The following is a 16240-nucleotide window of genomic DNA, read 5'->3' as shown; positions in this document are numbered from 1 at the left end:
GGGAAACTTCTACCTGGCAATGTGGCTTTAAATGCCATCACTACTGCTATTGTTCTTGCTAAAACACAGGACATACAAAGTGCAAAAGTAATGCCGAATGTTGTGTGGCGCAGCATACAGGACCACTCAGAAGGTTGTCCAATGAAAGTAAGTGAACAAAGAAAACACAGAACAAAGAAATTCAAAGAAAACAAAACAAACAAAGGAAACTCCCTGCAGTAGGTCAATTGCATGTTCACGCAGGTGAGCAGGCACCCTAGGCATCATTCTTCTGGTGTTTTCCAGAGTCAGTAGAAAGTTCTCTTTAGTGTCCTAAATTATTGTAACTGTGACCTTAATTGCCTACCGCCTGTAAACTGTTCATGTCTTAAGGACTGTTCTATGGGTGTATGTGCAATAATTGTTTATGGCTCATTGAACAAGCATGAAAAACTTTGTTTAAACCCTTTCCAATAAATATCTTAAAAGCTGATTTGGAATTTACAAAATTATTTTTAAAATACAGTCTCCTGAAAAGGGGACATTTCTTTTTTTGCTGAGTATATATGCTGCCTGAAACATGCCATTTGTGATTCATATATTTAATTGTTAAGTGCATCATTTCTGTTCACATTTTGAGGAAATTTAAATATAAAAATGTAGAAACTACATTTAGGACATTACTTTTTTTCCATTAAGCATACTTCTTTAAAAATGTGGACTACCATCCAAATTTGCCAGCTCAGAGGCACTGCCCCAGATTTCCAAGAGACACTGAAGAGGCATATTAACCACACAACCCCAAACATTTCTGCTGCCTTCAATCTGGTCAAATCATGTCCAACCCTTTAGCCTTGCCACTTCCTAACTGCTATAGTAACCTCAGCCACAGAAATGGACTTCAAAACTCCAGAGATTTCTGTAATGTCTCTTGAAAGGAGGGCATGCCCACTGGGTTAAGGAGTTTTTTCAAAGTGCTCCTTCTATCACTGACTGGTTTGCCTGTATGCCTTTGAAGCAATACAAAAATCCCCCTCTCCATAAGCATTACATGGAAGGCCTCCTTCTTCAGCTTGATGGGTTCAAATCTGGTAGACTGTCCAAGTCATGCCCCTCCAAGTATCTCCATCATTATCAGCATAAGCATTCCCCTGGTGCACTATGGATCCAGTAAAATGAATCCTCTCATGCTCCAGTGTAGGGAAAATGAACTGTTTGGGTTAAATTGTTGTATTCTCCACCATTATACGTAATGAAAATTAGCTGTTTAAATTGAGCTATTGGATTCTCCACCAAATATGCAGGATAGACTAGCAGATCAGCTCAAAAGGGAAAATTTGACTAATTTAGTAAATTTAGTATTTCTGAACAACTATGTGTCCAGCGATGAGTTGAACTTAGTGTATTCATGAATTATGTATTAGATATTAACTCCATAGCCACTGGCAATAATATCCTAAATACAGTGAGACATAATTTGGAGAGCATGTAGCAGGGTCGCCAATTCAATGCAGTGTCCCTTGTAAACAATTAAGGCAAGTGTTAATATAAAGGAGGCACAGACAGAAGCAAGTGCAGGTTAGGTATTTTAATCCAGAAACAACAAGACCAAAGGTTAAGGCAGAAGAAAATAATCATGAACATGCAGAGGTCAGGTGATCAGGCAAACAGAACAAACCTCCCAAAGTACACTCCCTCCCCCGGCGGTCCTGGCCCTCTGGGCAAAATGTTCAGACAGCCCCTCAGGTTCCAATGCAGGACTTGTCCAACAAGTAGCAGGTTCCTCAAGGAGCCGAGGAGCAGACATGAGACTGGGACTTGTTCGCCAGGGTCATTAGGTGATACCTAGCATTGGGAAATTGTGTTATCAGCTTTAGACGAGGGCTTGACTTGGTGGGCCATCTTGTTGGCCCTTCTTCAGTGTGGAGCGACGTCCTCAGTGGAGCAGGGATGTTGAGCGACGTCCTCAGCATAGCAGGGAGGTGGAGTGACGTCCTCAACAGAACAGGGAGGCGGAGTGGTGTCCTCAGCTGTATAGGAATGCTGAGCGGCATCCTCAGTCACACAGAGAGGCTGAGTGTCGTTCTTCACCGACTCTGCTGGTTGGACTCGGTTGCCCGTATCAGCAGACTCGGGTGTGAGCAGAACGTGGTTGTCCGTGTCAGCAGACTCGGGTGTGAGCAGAACTCGGTTGTCCGTGTCAGCAGACTCGGCTGTGAGCAGAACGTGGTTGTCCGTGTCAGCAGACTCGGCTGTGAGCAGAACTCGGTTGTCCGTGTCAGTGCACTCGGGATGTGAGCAGAACTCGGTTGTCCGTGTCAGCAGACTCGGGCGTGAACAAAACTCGGTTGTCCGTGTCAGCAGACTCGGGTGTGAGCAAAACTTGGTTGTCCGGGTCAGCAGACTCAGGTGTACGCAGAGCTTGGTTGGCTATGTCGTCAGTCTGAAGCATCAGACTAACTTGGTTGGTCGTGACATCGGTGACCTTGGTTGTCCATGTCAGCAGACTTAGACAGGAATGTGGCACAGGAGGTCACCTCGTCGCCCTCAGACAGAAACATGGTGCAGGAGGTTACCTCGTCGCCCTCAGACAGGAAATTGTCTCAGGAGGTCAACTCATTGCCCTCGGACAGGAACTTGGCTCGGGAGGCCTTCTCTTCGACGTCAGACAGGAACTAGGCTTGGGGGGCCATCTCTTCGATCTTGGACAGGAACTTGGCTCAAGAGGCTGTCTCTTTGACCTTGGACAGGAACTTGACTTTATGCTGGATTTCTGGAGATGAGACAACCTCATGGTCTTGTGCTGGGGTTCTGGAGAGAAGGTCACCATGTTGACCTCCGACTGAGGCTCTGCAGTTGAGACTACCTTGTGGGTCTTGAGCTGGAGCTGTTTGGAGGAGGTCACCACATTGACCTCCAACTTGGGCTCTGGAGCTGAGACAACCTCGTTTGTCTCAGGTTGGAACTCTGGACATGAAGTTGTTATGTTGATCTCCAACTGGGGCTCTGGAGCTGAGACTACTTTGTTGGTCTCGTGCTGGAGCTCTACAGGTGAGGCCACATTGTGGCTCTCAGGTTGTAGCTCTGTAGATGAGACCATCTCATGAATCATGAGGTCGCCATGTTGACCTCTGACTGGGGCACTGCATTGGAGACCACCTCGTGTGTCTCAGCTTGGAGTTCTGGAGAGGAGTACATCACATTAACCTCTGGTTGTAGCTCAGCAGGTGAGACCACCTCATGGGTCTCAGGTTGGACTCTGGAGAGGAGGTCATCACGTTGACCATCTCGTGGGGCTCAAGCTTGAGCTCGGCTCTTGCCCACTTGTGGAGCCATTTATGGTATTAGTATAGTAACATTTGAACATTTTATAATTCCATAATACTTGTCATTGGTTGAACATAAACAAACAATACATTTACTTCTCTATATTCCACAAAGAACTGGCCCGTTCCACCTAAATTGGGCACAGTGAGCATGGGGCTGCTTCACTTCAAGGTCAGACCATCTTCAGACTGTTTTTCATGGGTTCACTAGTAGTTAATTCATAGTAGTCACTGTGTAGTTAATTTTATTATCCTGGCTATGCAATTTGGCCATGACATGTTCAGACAGGTCTAACCAGGCCTCTATGTAAACAGCTTTCATTAACTTAGTCAGTAGATTCTGCATTCCAAGCTTTTGTCCTCTTTCCAAGCTTGTATCAAGTCACTTGTGAGTTTTAAGCAGACTGAAAACATGACCCCCCCCCCAGCATCCATCTTTGGTTCTGCATACATTCACAAATACTGTTCTACTATAGAGATGCACTGTACATTACCAAAGCCTTCTACCATTGTAGTTGTCTATTGTGTCTTGCCTACTGCATTGTCTGTATCAACAGCTTTTCTACCTTTAACAATCTACCTCAATAATGAACACTTCCAGTGCATTTACTGGCCTAAGTATATATTGTGGGCCTTCAAAACGAATTGTGGGGTACGATGCAAGAACGGGGCAGGCATGTGATGGATATTCTTAGAAGAGCTTGACCCTTACAACAGAAACTGGCTATCAGAACATGGAATGTTACTTTGTTAGTGGTAAAAGCCTAGTTAGTGGAAAATAGGGTGAAATAGTTAGTGTGTGAGATGGAAAGTTATGGGCTAGATGTAGTCTGCCTTACAACCACACATAGTATGGGCTGCAGTATAAAACGGGATGGGTAAGAGTCCAACAATAGTTCCCACAGGAGAAAGGCTTCATGCAGGTGCAGGGATACTTATCAGTTCAAGCTGCTGTTGTTTGTCCAAATGGACAAGAGTATTGCCTCAATGAGATTTCAAGTCTAGGGAAAGAAAACTCTGAATGTTGTGCTCAGGAGGGTACCTCCTGTTGACTGCATAGTGCTATTAGGGGAATTTAATGCTCATGTTGGGACTGATGGAGATACCTGGAGGGGAGTAATTGAGAGGGACAGCCTTCCATATCTGAACCCAGAGAAATGTTAGTAAACTTCTATGCAAACCCCTGATTGTCAATAACAAACACTTTGTTTGAACACAGAGGTTGTTCCTAAGTGTGGTACCAAAAGTCAATGCCTGATGTGTGATCGTATGATCAGACTTGAAGCCATATGTTTTGGACACCTATTAGAGAACAGGGCAGGCTTGCCAGGGTCAGATGGCTGAAACCAGACTTGGGAGGCTGCACCGCCAACCTCAGGCATGAGCTGGTCTTTGGAGGCTTTGCCCTTGGCCTCAGACAGGCACATGACTTGGGAGGCCATCTTGTCAGCGTTTGGCAGGAAGAGGATGTGCAAGGTCATGTCATTGGCCTCTGGAAGAAACAGGACATGGGAGGGGCTGGAGCTGGTCTGTGGAGGCCGCCCTGTCGGCCTGCTTATAGTAAGTTGTGAATGGCGGAACAGCTTCCTTCATCATGCTGGTCCCCACCCCCCAAAGACTTTCCAGGTTGTGAAGGTTGTAAACACCTTTACAAATAGCCCCACAAACTGAGTTAGATTGCTAAGTCCACTGAATCCTGTAATGACTAGACACTTCACCCACTGGCGGGCTGGGCCACTGCTTCTTCTTAGGCTTGGAGGTCAGCAGGCTCGAAAAATATAACACAGTCAACTCTTTGCATGGTTATCTTAGCACGACGCCCATCATATGGGTCTGGGGAATTCAAAACAGACTGGCTTGAATTGAGTGCTGGCATGGTTCCCTTTCAATGGGAACTCGATGTTGCATTTAGCATAACACTCTAGGTGCGCCCTTGCTTGTGTAAAATCATGCCTCTATTTATAGGCCTGCCATGATCAGGTGACGTGGCAATTAAGCACGTTGCATGATATATATATGGCACCTGTGAACTGTGCTGTCAGCCTCTATTATCTGAAGCTAAGACGCAATTCACAGGCCTGCCCGGTTATGACAAAGCTACTCAACATCTCCTTCCCTTCTCAGGGAACAGGGTTACATGCGTAACTCAGACGTTCCCTTTCAAAGGGAACTCGACTTTGCATTTAACATAACACTATGGGAATGAGAATATCCACTCCGTTATACAGAGGGTACGGCCTGTTCAAAAAGACCCAAGCCCGAGGCTGTAATAACAAATGAATGTGTGTGGCGTAGACCACCCTGCAGCAGCACACATATCCTGTAAGGATACCACTTTTGACAAAGCCTTCGAGGAGGCGAACTCCCTAGTGGAATGAGCCCTTATGCCCAGAGGCATAGCGAGACCGCGTGCCTCATAAGCAATAGAGATTGCTTCCACTATCCAATTAGAGATTTCGCTGTTTTGACACAGCGTCACCTCTACAGTCGCCGCCAATGCAGACCAGCAGCTGCCCAGACTTACGCCACTGGCCGGAGCGGTAGACATTAGTACAGAGAGCCCTCACTGGACACAGCAGGTGCATCCTCTCTTGTTCCAGTGTGAGGAATGGAGGAGGGCAGAAAGGCTGCAACACCACAGGGTGGGCAGCCCATAGATCCCTGCGAACAGTAATCTCCCAGGGAGTGCCATCCATCAGCGATATTACCTCAGAGAACCATATATGAGCTGGCCAATAAGGCCAAACTGTAATACGAATAAATGTGTGTGGCATTGACCACCCCACTGCAGTACAATAGATCCCTGCAAACAGTAATCTCCCAGGGAGTGCCATCCATCAAAGACATTAGCTCAGAGAACCATATATTAGCTGGCCAATAAGGCCAAACTGTAATACGAATAAATGTGTGTGGCATTGACCACCCCACTGCAGCACACACATCCTGTAAGGGTTCCCCTTAGATAAAGCCTTTTAGGAAGTGACCCATCCTAGTGGAATAAGCCCATATGCTCAGAGGCATAGTGAGACCACACGCCTCATAAGCAATAGAAATTGCTCCCACTATCCAAATAGAGATGAGCTGCTTTGATGCAGCATCACCTCTACTGTCACTGTCAAGCAGACCAGCAACTGCAATGACTGGAGAGGTGGACATAAGTACAAGAGCCCTCACTGGATATAGTAAGCACACTCTTCCTTGTTCCAGTGTAAGGAATGGAGGAGGGTAGAAAGCCTGCAACACTACTGGCTGGGCAGCAAACATAAGCACTTAGGAATAATCCGGCCTAGGATATAGAGAGGCTTTGGCTAATCCAGGGGCAAGGCAGGACAGGGCAACAGAGATGTCAGGGCCAGCCAAAAGAGCTACCTTTAGGGTCAGAACTTGACATGATACATTAAGAACCAGGGGTATGTAAACCTTTGAATAGGATGACCAGTGTAAATTGTTACTATTTAAGCTTTCCTTGCATGTACTGGTGGTCTGATGACTCTAGAGTAGTCCAGTGATTGAACCTTGAGTTTCTGCCCAGAGTTTTATCATTGTCATTTAGAACCAGAGCGGAGGTGAGTACTTGGTGAGGTTTCAGGGAATTGTGCCCATATAACAATGGTATTTATATGAAATAACATGACATAATTTCACTATATGACGTTGTTGAAGGTCTTGGTATGCGCGCGCACAAAGACAAGAAGGGTTCCACTTTATTCTATTCTACTCTATTCCACTTTATTTATTTCTATTGTGGTTTTCTGATGTTGATAGAACCACAGAATTCAGTTCAGGTGGATGTTTGGAAGCAACAGGGTGTTGGGCAGCCTGATCTGGAGGGGTAGTAGGGGTCAGTCACAATACTGTAAACTTTGCATACTTTGTGTATGGTGGTAGTAATTACATTATCATTGCTAACTGATAGATAACAAAGGGGAGTTTAAGGGTTTGAGTGTAATCTGCGACTATAACACACACAGAGCTGAATGTAAACTTTTATGTGATTTCTGTATTCAAAATGATTAACAATTATAATGATAATCAAACTACTATATGTCTCCTGTTGCGTTAGTGTTTAGTACAGACTGAGTTTTTTTCTGTTTCTTAGATTCCATGTTTATTGTCAAATTCGTAATTTTATTTAACGAACGCCATACATTTAAATCATAGCCAGTGAAAAACTTCCACATATCATTTTATATCAAAAGTAGCAAGCATCTATGAATGAGCATGTGCTTATTCGTTTGTTTGTTTCCTTACCTACTACCATATGTGTGAGCTTGTTCAGAGTGGTTTGGATGGTGTTTTATTCATCATTTGTTTTTTGGTGTTTTTGTCAGGCTTAAGTAAAATTATGTAGCACTTTGGAATAAATATACAAAAAAGTAATCCAGAACTTGAGGTTAAAATGGCAAATATTTCCACAGCTACAATAAACTTTCCAGGAGAGCTGACATAAGCTGGAATAAATGTAATCCAAACTACACAGAATATGAGCATGCTGAATGTAATGTATTTGGCTTCATTAAAGTTATCAGGTAGCTTCCTTGCTAGAAAAGCCAAGATAAAACACAAAAAAGCAAGAATTCCTATATATCCTAGCACAGCCCAGAAACCTAAAACTGATCCAACATGACATTCTAAAATGATTTTATCTTTGTAGTGGTGCACATTTTTATATGGAAAGGGGGGAGAGATCGTCAACCAAAGACTACAAATGAAGACCTGAATGAAAGTGAAGGAAATTACACTGAGTCTCTGCTGTGCAGGTCCAAACCACTTCATGATATTACTACCTGGAAGTGTAGCTCTGAAGGCCATTAACACAACTACTGTTTTCCCCAGAACACAGGAAATGCAGAGAACAAATGTGATCCCAAAAGCTGTGTGGCGCAGCATACAAGACCACTCAGATGGCTGACCAATGAAGGTAAGTGAACAGAGGAAACACAGACTCAAAGAGAAAAGCAGCAGGAAGCTCAGCTCAGAGTTGTTGGCCCTGACAATAGGAGTCTGTCTGTAGTAAAAGAAAATGAACCCAACTGTGACTGTGAGACATCCACCAAACAAAGAGAACGCCATCAGCAGAATACCCATAAGTTCATTAAAGTTCAGGAATTCAATGTTTTTCAGATCACATTGAGTCTTGTTCCCATTTGACTTGTATTCAAGAGGGCATGGAAGACATGTCACTGCATCTGAAACCACAGATATATTAGAGAGGCAAAATGAGGACATTTCATGATGGTGTGAAATCATGTGAGCTTTTAGTGGACTTTTTAAAAACACCAACAGCAGTAATGTAAATGAAAGGAGCCTGGTCTTCTCACTTGTGGTGTTGCTAAACTCCCCATCTGCACAGGGGATGCAGTCAAAGCAGCAAATTGGCTTTCCTTTTATGAAAGCCCTGCTGGTCCCTGGGAGACAGTTTTCACTACATACAGACCGAGGAACCTGGAGTATACAGGTAACCCCTTTTAGAGTTTGTTAAGCAATAGACACAGTAATAAAATATGTTGAGAGGTCATGAGAAAATCAGCATTTTCCCTGCTTTGCTTACTGTATGCTGGTCTCCCGCCCAGACTGCGCTGTTGGTATTAATTACAAACTCCTGGCCATCTTGCAAAGATGCATCATACATGCCAATGGACTCAAATATTATGGTTCCTTCATCCTTCCTCTGCCAATTAACAATGGCATACCGTGCAACTGGGTCACCCAACTTGTCAAATCGGACAATTTCTCCATTCTTAGTAGTAAAGTTCACCTGAGACAGGTAATGGAGCACCTGAAAGATATATTTACATTTACATTTATTCATTTAGCAGACACTTTTATCCAAATCAACTTACATATGATATATAGGGTTCAATATACCCTGAAACAAATGTTTATTTATTTATTCTTATATTTATTAATTATTTATTATATTTTGTACCGACTACAATAATTGGCAAAAGTGCATAAATTTATGCAGTAGAATTACATTATTGTTACATCACCTGCCATGGCTCTATGTTTCCTACGTCTGCACATGTGCCATTGGTAAATGGTCCCTTCTGGTCATGACAGCCTAAAAGCCTATCCACAGCATAAGCCACAGCATACACAGCTTTATAAATGTTGTTCAATAAGCTAGCATCTGACACATCTGTGAAGCGTGTTTGTGTATTCTCAAGAGACTCCTCACCGGTGCAGGATTTTTCAGCCTTCTGTGACTGTGAGCTTAGAGAACAGTCAAACACACTCTCCCACAATTCAACCAGACCAGTATTACCTGGTTTTAAAGAGGGTCGCCTACTTTCAATAAACTCTTTCAAGCCAGGAATGTTGGCATTGGGTACAGCAAGACCTACTGCACCACCAACCACCGCATAATTCATGGCATTGGATAGGTAGCTGTAGGTGATCCATCCTTCACTTCCAACCCACTGAAATCCAGTCACATTCTGATAGTAAAGCTCTGTCATGAGGATGTCCAGGTCATTCCCATCTGCAAAAGCTACAATCACCTTGGATGTGGATGTCTTGATAATATCCACCACATTTAGAAACTTTTGTCTGGAATCAGTCCTGTAAATAGCCACAGAGTACTCAATACATACTCCCTCTTTTTCAGCAACTTCTAGAAAACTGGCCATTCCGTTATTTCCATAGTCACTCCTACTTCTAACAGCTCCTACCCAAGTCCAACCAAAATACTTGACCAGCTTTGCCAGTGCTCTGCTCTGGTAATAATCATTGGGAATTGTCCTAAAGAAAGAGGGATACTCTTTTCTGTTGCTAAGACATGCACAGGTAGCTGAGTGGCTAATCTGCAAAAGAAAAGTGCCATTTAATAAATTTTATGGAATTGATAATCATATTTATTTTTCATAAAATCAAATATGCCAAGATACAGTAAATATCAAAACCTCCACTGCATATTGTTCTTGTTGCTAATTACTCAACATGGAGAATTAAACTTAAATGTTTAAATCTCTAGACAGATATTATATCCAACATCTATATACAACATAGAACTATTTATCATTATATAAGGATAGCTTATATATTATCTTTATGTATAGATATTTCTTTTGTTACATAGTTCATATTGTTTTTTTTTTGTTTGTTTGTTTGTTTTTTTCAGAATAAACAGTGCACAGGTAATCTCAGAATACCCATTTACTCACCACTGGTATATGAAATGGACCCATGGTCTTTGCAATACCTATAGTTGCTGTGGAAGTAGTTTCCCCAATGACAGCATGCACAGTGGGAGATTTTATGCAATTTTCTCTCTCCATTCCTGGCCTGTTCATGAGAAGCAGAGATGCCTTTACCGAGAGAGGAATGCTGGGACAGGAACCATATATTCTGTAGCCCAGTGTAAGGTCACGGAGGATATCTGTGCTATTGTTGATCTCCTCAATAGCAAATATCATTGCCATGGCATACTGCAATTCCCCTGGATCTATCCTAAAATGAAATGTAGGTATATATATATATATATATATATATATATATATATATATATATATATATATATATATAATTTGTTGTGCACGCATTTATACAGTACTTATTCTTATTGTTCCCTGCAAGTATTTCTTTTAGTGTTGTCTTACCATGTGGGTCTTCAAAAGGATTTAATTTCAGGTCTGTAATATTCCATTAATTATCTAACTACCAACTTACCCATAGCATCTCATATTTCCTGGGTTGACCATCAGTGTTGGATTTATACTAACAGGATATTGATGGAATGAAAAAATGCCTCCTATTTCTACATCACCCTCTTTAGAAAAATGAAGGAGTTCATCTGTTCCATATGCTATGCATTGCTGATTTTCAGCATTGGTAGTAAAGAATATAATCATTAGTATAGCTGCTAGTAAAAGCATGACGCTATATAGGAAGCATATGCCTCTAATCCTTGGACTATGCCTAATGCATCCTGTGTTTATATACTTCTAATAACTGAGGAACATGGGACCTCCTTTGCATGTTCACCATGATGAAAACAAGTGTGGTGATTAAAAGACAGGAAAAAAAAAAAAACAAGCAGTGATGTGTGGATTACTTTTGGTCCAATCAGGCTCTATATATATATATAAAAATAAATAAATCAACCTTAATGTATGTTATGCTTTTTTTATGAACAACAATAATACTCATACTCCTACTACTACTACTACTACTACTACTAATAATAATAATAATAATAATTTCTTACATATAAACAATCAATTAGGACACATTTAATCAAAATGATCAATCATGATTCCAAAGGTAATGCTCAAATAAATATTTATTATTATATTGTATGAAATTATGTTCATTAGAAAAAAACTGGAACAAATGTTCAATAGTATTTTCATTCAAAATATTTGTCTTTATTGCATTTATGTGTTAAACTAATTAATAAACTTAAAATTAAAAAACAATATGTTTTATGATTTTCCTGTCAATACATTGTGTTTACTATGTGAGGAAAATCACTGAGGTTTTGCATTTGCTTTGCCCATTAGATGTTTTCTTGTATTCTTTTCTGGCTTAAGTATGATGATATAACATTTTGGAGTAAATATACAGAATAGTAAACCAAAACTTGATGCGAGTATTGCAAATATCTCCACAGCTACAGTAAATTTTCCAGGAGAACTGACATATGCTGGAATAAAAGTGATCCAAACGGCACAGAATATGAGCATGCTGAATGTGATAAATTTAGCTTCATTAAAATTATCAGGCAGTTTACGAGCCAGAAAGGCTAAAATAAAACATAAAAGAGCCAAAAGTCCTATGTATACCAGCACGGCCCAAAAACCTATGTTTGAGCCCAGATTACATTCTAGTATTATTTTATCTATGGAATGAGCCATGTTTTTGTGAGGCACTGGGGGTGCAAGTGTTAACCACAGAGCACATATAATGACTTGAAAAAGGGTGCAGCAGAAAACACTCATTCGCTGCACAGGCACTGAACACTGGGGGAAACTGCTACCTGGTACTGAGGCTTTAAATGCCATCACTACTGCTATTGTTCTTGCTAAAACACAGGACATACAAAGTGCAAAAGTAATGCCGAATGTTGTGTGGCGTAGCATACAGGACCACTCAGAAGGCTGTCCAATGAAAGTAAGTGAGCAAAGAAAACAAAGAGACAGAGAGAAGATCAGCAGGAGGCTCAGCTCAATGTTGCTTGCCTTTACAAGTGGTGTGTCTCTAAAATAGAAAAACACCAATCCTACAGCTATAGTAATAGAAACTCCTGTTAATGAAACAGCTGTCAGGAGAATCCCCATGTTTTCATTAAATGAGAGGAATTCCACTTCCTTTGGAACACACAGACTATGATTTTCATTTGACCAGTACTCCAGAGGGCATCTGATGCATTCAACAGAGTCTAAAATCGGAGAAAATGGTCAATTGTTTGAAAATTGTTTGTTTACCTTTATTAAACTGTGCATATGTATATGTGACCAATAAAGACTCATTATCATTATCATTATTATCATTATTATATTTATGTCAAGTATATTGAAATTCCTACATTTTTGTTTTGTAATACATGTCTGGCTCTTTTATATTTCAACCATAATGTAACACCTGGACACATACCAGTCTCATTGCTGATTTCACCCACAGGGCACTGAATACAGGCAAAGCAGCATGGTGGTCTCCCTTTGATTTGTGCCTGTCTGAATCCTGGCTGACAGCTCTCACTGCACACAGATCTCGGCCTCTAACACACATTCTGACTCAGATAAACACATTTACTATAACTTTACAGTAAGTTTTTCTCATCTGTACTCCATACTTACCATATTACTATTTCCAGCCCAAGCTATACTAACAGGATTCATGACAAACTGCTTGTCAGTTGGGAGAGAGGAATCGTAGTAACCCACTGAAACAAAGGTTATGTCTCCAGCTGAATTTTTCTGCCAGTTCACCAGCTCATATTTTGCAGTAGGGTCTCCATTAGCATTGAAATAAACACGTTCTCCTGAAGGCATTGTAAAGTTCACACTCTGTAAGGATTCTAGTACCTGCAAGGGGAAATCATGTGCTATTTTGACATGAATGTGTATTTGCTTGTAATCCTCTCAGTACTGTTGTAATTTTACTTATCTATTTGTTTTACCTGACCCGGTAGGAAAATATCCTTTTTGGTGCAGTTTAAATTTTCAAAGTGACCATCTGCATTGCAAGCCAACGTGTTATGTAGGGCATGAGCTATTGCATAAACAGCCTTATACACATTGTTGGAAATCCTTAGCTCTGAAACATCAGTGAATGTATTATTTATCTCTTTCAGATCTTCAAATCCAGTGCAAAGTTTCACATCCTCCTTTTTTGGTGAAAACTGACATCCAAATGTCATTTCCCAGAATTCTATCAAAAGGGAATTTGAGGGAATCTGGGATGGGTGGACTTTTAGAAGGAAGTCCTTTAGCCCTGTAATTTTAGATTTATTAATGGTAAATCCTAATGCACTGCTGATAACTTTTGATGTCCTTTCAGTTGCTAAGTATCTGGCAGTTATCCAGGATTCACTGCCTACCCATTGAAGCCCCGTCACATTTTGAACAAAGGCCTCCTCTAACAAAACATCCATTTCATTTTGAGCCAGAAATGCTACCAAGACCTTAGATGTGCCTTTTTTAATTATTTCTACAACTTTAGCAATGCTCTCCTTTGAATTTGTCCTTAGAATTGCTTCATTATACTCAATGCATACTCCCAATTTTCCAGCTGCCTCCACAAATGTGGCCATGCCATTGTTGCCATAGTCATTGTCACTTCTTACTGCTCCTACCCAGGTCCATCCAAAATACTTCACTAGCTGAGCCAGAGCTCTGCTCTGGTAGTAGTCACTGGGAATTGTTCTGAAGAAGGAGGGATATTCTTTTCTGTTGCTCAGGCAAGCACAGGTAGCAAAATGACTGATCTGTTGAAATTAAGAGACATATCAAGACAGTATTATTCATTATTCATTATTCACACATTTAATTAAATTGACAAAAGCAGTTTTATGTCCATGTATTTTACCACTGGAATCTTGAATGGTCCTGTTGCTCTTGACATCACTATGGTTGAAGAAGACTCTGATTCACCAATGATGGCCTGCACTGCTGAATGCCCAGAGCATGTTTCTTGAGCTGTAAGCTCCTGACCGTTTATTAAACCCACTGCCGATCTCATTGAGGCTAACGTTGAGCCACAGCTATCAAATATCTTATATCCAATAGAAATATTAGGAAGCAGGCCACTCTTGTTTATTTCATCAATAGCAAAAATCATGGTCTGAACAAACCGAAATTCTCTGAAGTTCAGACTAAACAAATAAAGAAAAACAACATCTTGTCAATGTTGTTTCACAATAGCATACTTTCATATAATTTTCACACATTTTTACAAGAATGTTAGTTTATAAAGTTTGACTTTATACTTCCACAGTTACAGACAAGTAAAGTGTTAACTTTGGATTACAATAGCAGTACAAAGATTTAAAAAAAATCAACAAACCTTGTACAGATTAGACGTTGTGGCTTCTCAGTAAATGACAGTGTCTGTAATGTAATTTTGCTGTGAATTGAAAAAGCTCCCCCAATGATGACATCACCATCTTTGGAGAGCTGGGGGTACTCTGGGTTCCCAATCATTTGACAATTAGCCTTTTCCGCCTTTACTTTGAAGACACAGAGGAGCAATAATGCATATAGAAACATCACAGAGGCTCTTGGGCACTAGTGCTTTTCCCTGTTACAGATGGAAGAGCAAGTTATATAGGGATTGGTGAATCCTTCTGGGTGTATTCAATATGCAATCACGTGATCAAATGTATCTCACTACATCATCAAGAGTATGATTAAAGTGATTACAATGCTATTAATCAATTAACCTATTCAACGATGATTTTAAAATAATGATAATTGTAAAATACCATTCCAGAAAATTTGGGACAGTGAATTCTAATCTGAATGCTTAATATTAAACATGAAAAATGAAATGATTCATAGACAGCCGATGCTACCATTTGTTTGAGGTTATATTGAATGCATGCTTTATGGTTTAGTTGTTTGTCCCATTTTATGCTAGTGTAAATATGGGTAAGTATGATTGTATTTGGCCACATATGCACACATTTTCATTTACTGTAGTTGAGCTGTGTCTGACTTATGTAACATTCTTCAAAGATATATAGTAGGTATATAAATTGGTTTGTTGATTATTTTAATGTGGCGTAATCCTAGCACTACTAACTTTATCTTTAGTTTATCTTTATCTTTAGTTAATAATTTTGCTTTTGTTTTGGAAGAAATTGGCATTAGCTTTATTATAGCGTCATTCACACTGTACCACACCTGCTAATCCATGCCTTTGCCACACATTGCCAAGAATAAAACCCGATTTTTGTCCTTTACCACACACACCCACAACACACACCCACAAACGCTATATATATATATATATATATATATAAAATACCATTTTTCTTCAAGTATTGCTAGTCCATAATAATATATTATTACTTAATGATCTCAGAACTATTAATCACTGCAGAATGCTTCTACATCTCATTATAGTTCTAAGATATTCTTCGGCTTTCAGTCATTTTCATTTTCATGATAGTGTGTTCTGGGAATTGCGGTCCAAGCAGCCATGTTTGTAGGCCACAGTGCAGGAGGGGAATTGTAGTCACTGGTTTGATGTGATATGACAGAACCCCTCTCCCCTACCCCCCAACACCCCCCCAATACACTCCCTGCCCCTGCGGTCCTGGCACTCTGGGCACAGCCCCTCAGGTTCTAATGCAGGACTTGTCCAACAAGTAGCAGGTTCCTCAAGGAGCCGAGGAGCAGACCTGAGGCTGGTGCTGGTTCGCCTGGGTCATTAGGCGATACCCAGGCTTGGGAAATTGTGTCATCAGCTTTAGACGGGGGCTTGACTTG

At 40.8% G+C, this 16240-nt stretch overlaps 2 protein-coding genes across 2 annotated transcripts; both read right to left on the bottom strand.

Moving 5' to 3' along the window:
- Positions 1 to 6556: 6556 nt before the first annotated feature.
- LOC128606260 (extracellular calcium-sensing receptor-like) lies at positions 6557 to 10980 on the bottom strand. The gene is made up of 6 exons (XM_053622300.1): positions 10977 to 10980; positions 10472 to 10746; positions 9299 to 10111; positions 8862 to 9084; positions 8627 to 8755; positions 6557 to 8494 (listed from the first exon to the last, which is right to left on the bottom strand). Exons 1-6 carry the CDS (start codon positions 10978 to 10980, stop codon positions 7581 to 7583), a joined length of 2358 nt encoding a protein of 785 aa, XP_053478275.1. The 3' UTR covers positions 6557 to 7580.
- Positions 10981 to 11776: 796 nt separating this feature from the next.
- Positions 11777 to 15123, bottom strand: LOC128606326 (extracellular calcium-sensing receptor). The gene is made up of 6 exons (XM_053622362.1): positions 14814 to 15123; positions 14337 to 14622; positions 13429 to 14235; positions 13106 to 13333; positions 12903 to 13026; positions 11777 to 12687 (listed from the first exon to the last, which is right to left on the bottom strand). The coding sequence occupies exons 1-6, from the start codon at positions 15014 to 15016 to the stop codon at positions 11777 to 11779; spliced, it is 2559 nt and encodes an 852-aa protein (XP_053478337.1). The 5' UTR covers positions 15017 to 15123.
- Positions 15124 to 16240: the final 1117 nt, after the last annotated feature.

This window comes from Ictalurus furcatus, chromosome 4 (assembly GCF_023375685.1).
Source record: "Ictalurus furcatus strain D&B chromosome 4, Billie_1.0, whole genome shotgun sequence".
NCBI lineage: Eukaryota > Metazoa > Chordata > Actinopteri > Siluriformes > Ictaluridae > Ictalurus > Ictalurus furcatus.
The sequence above is the reverse complement of the archived record's forward strand: the minus strand, read 5'-3'. Positions and strand labels throughout refer to the sequence as shown.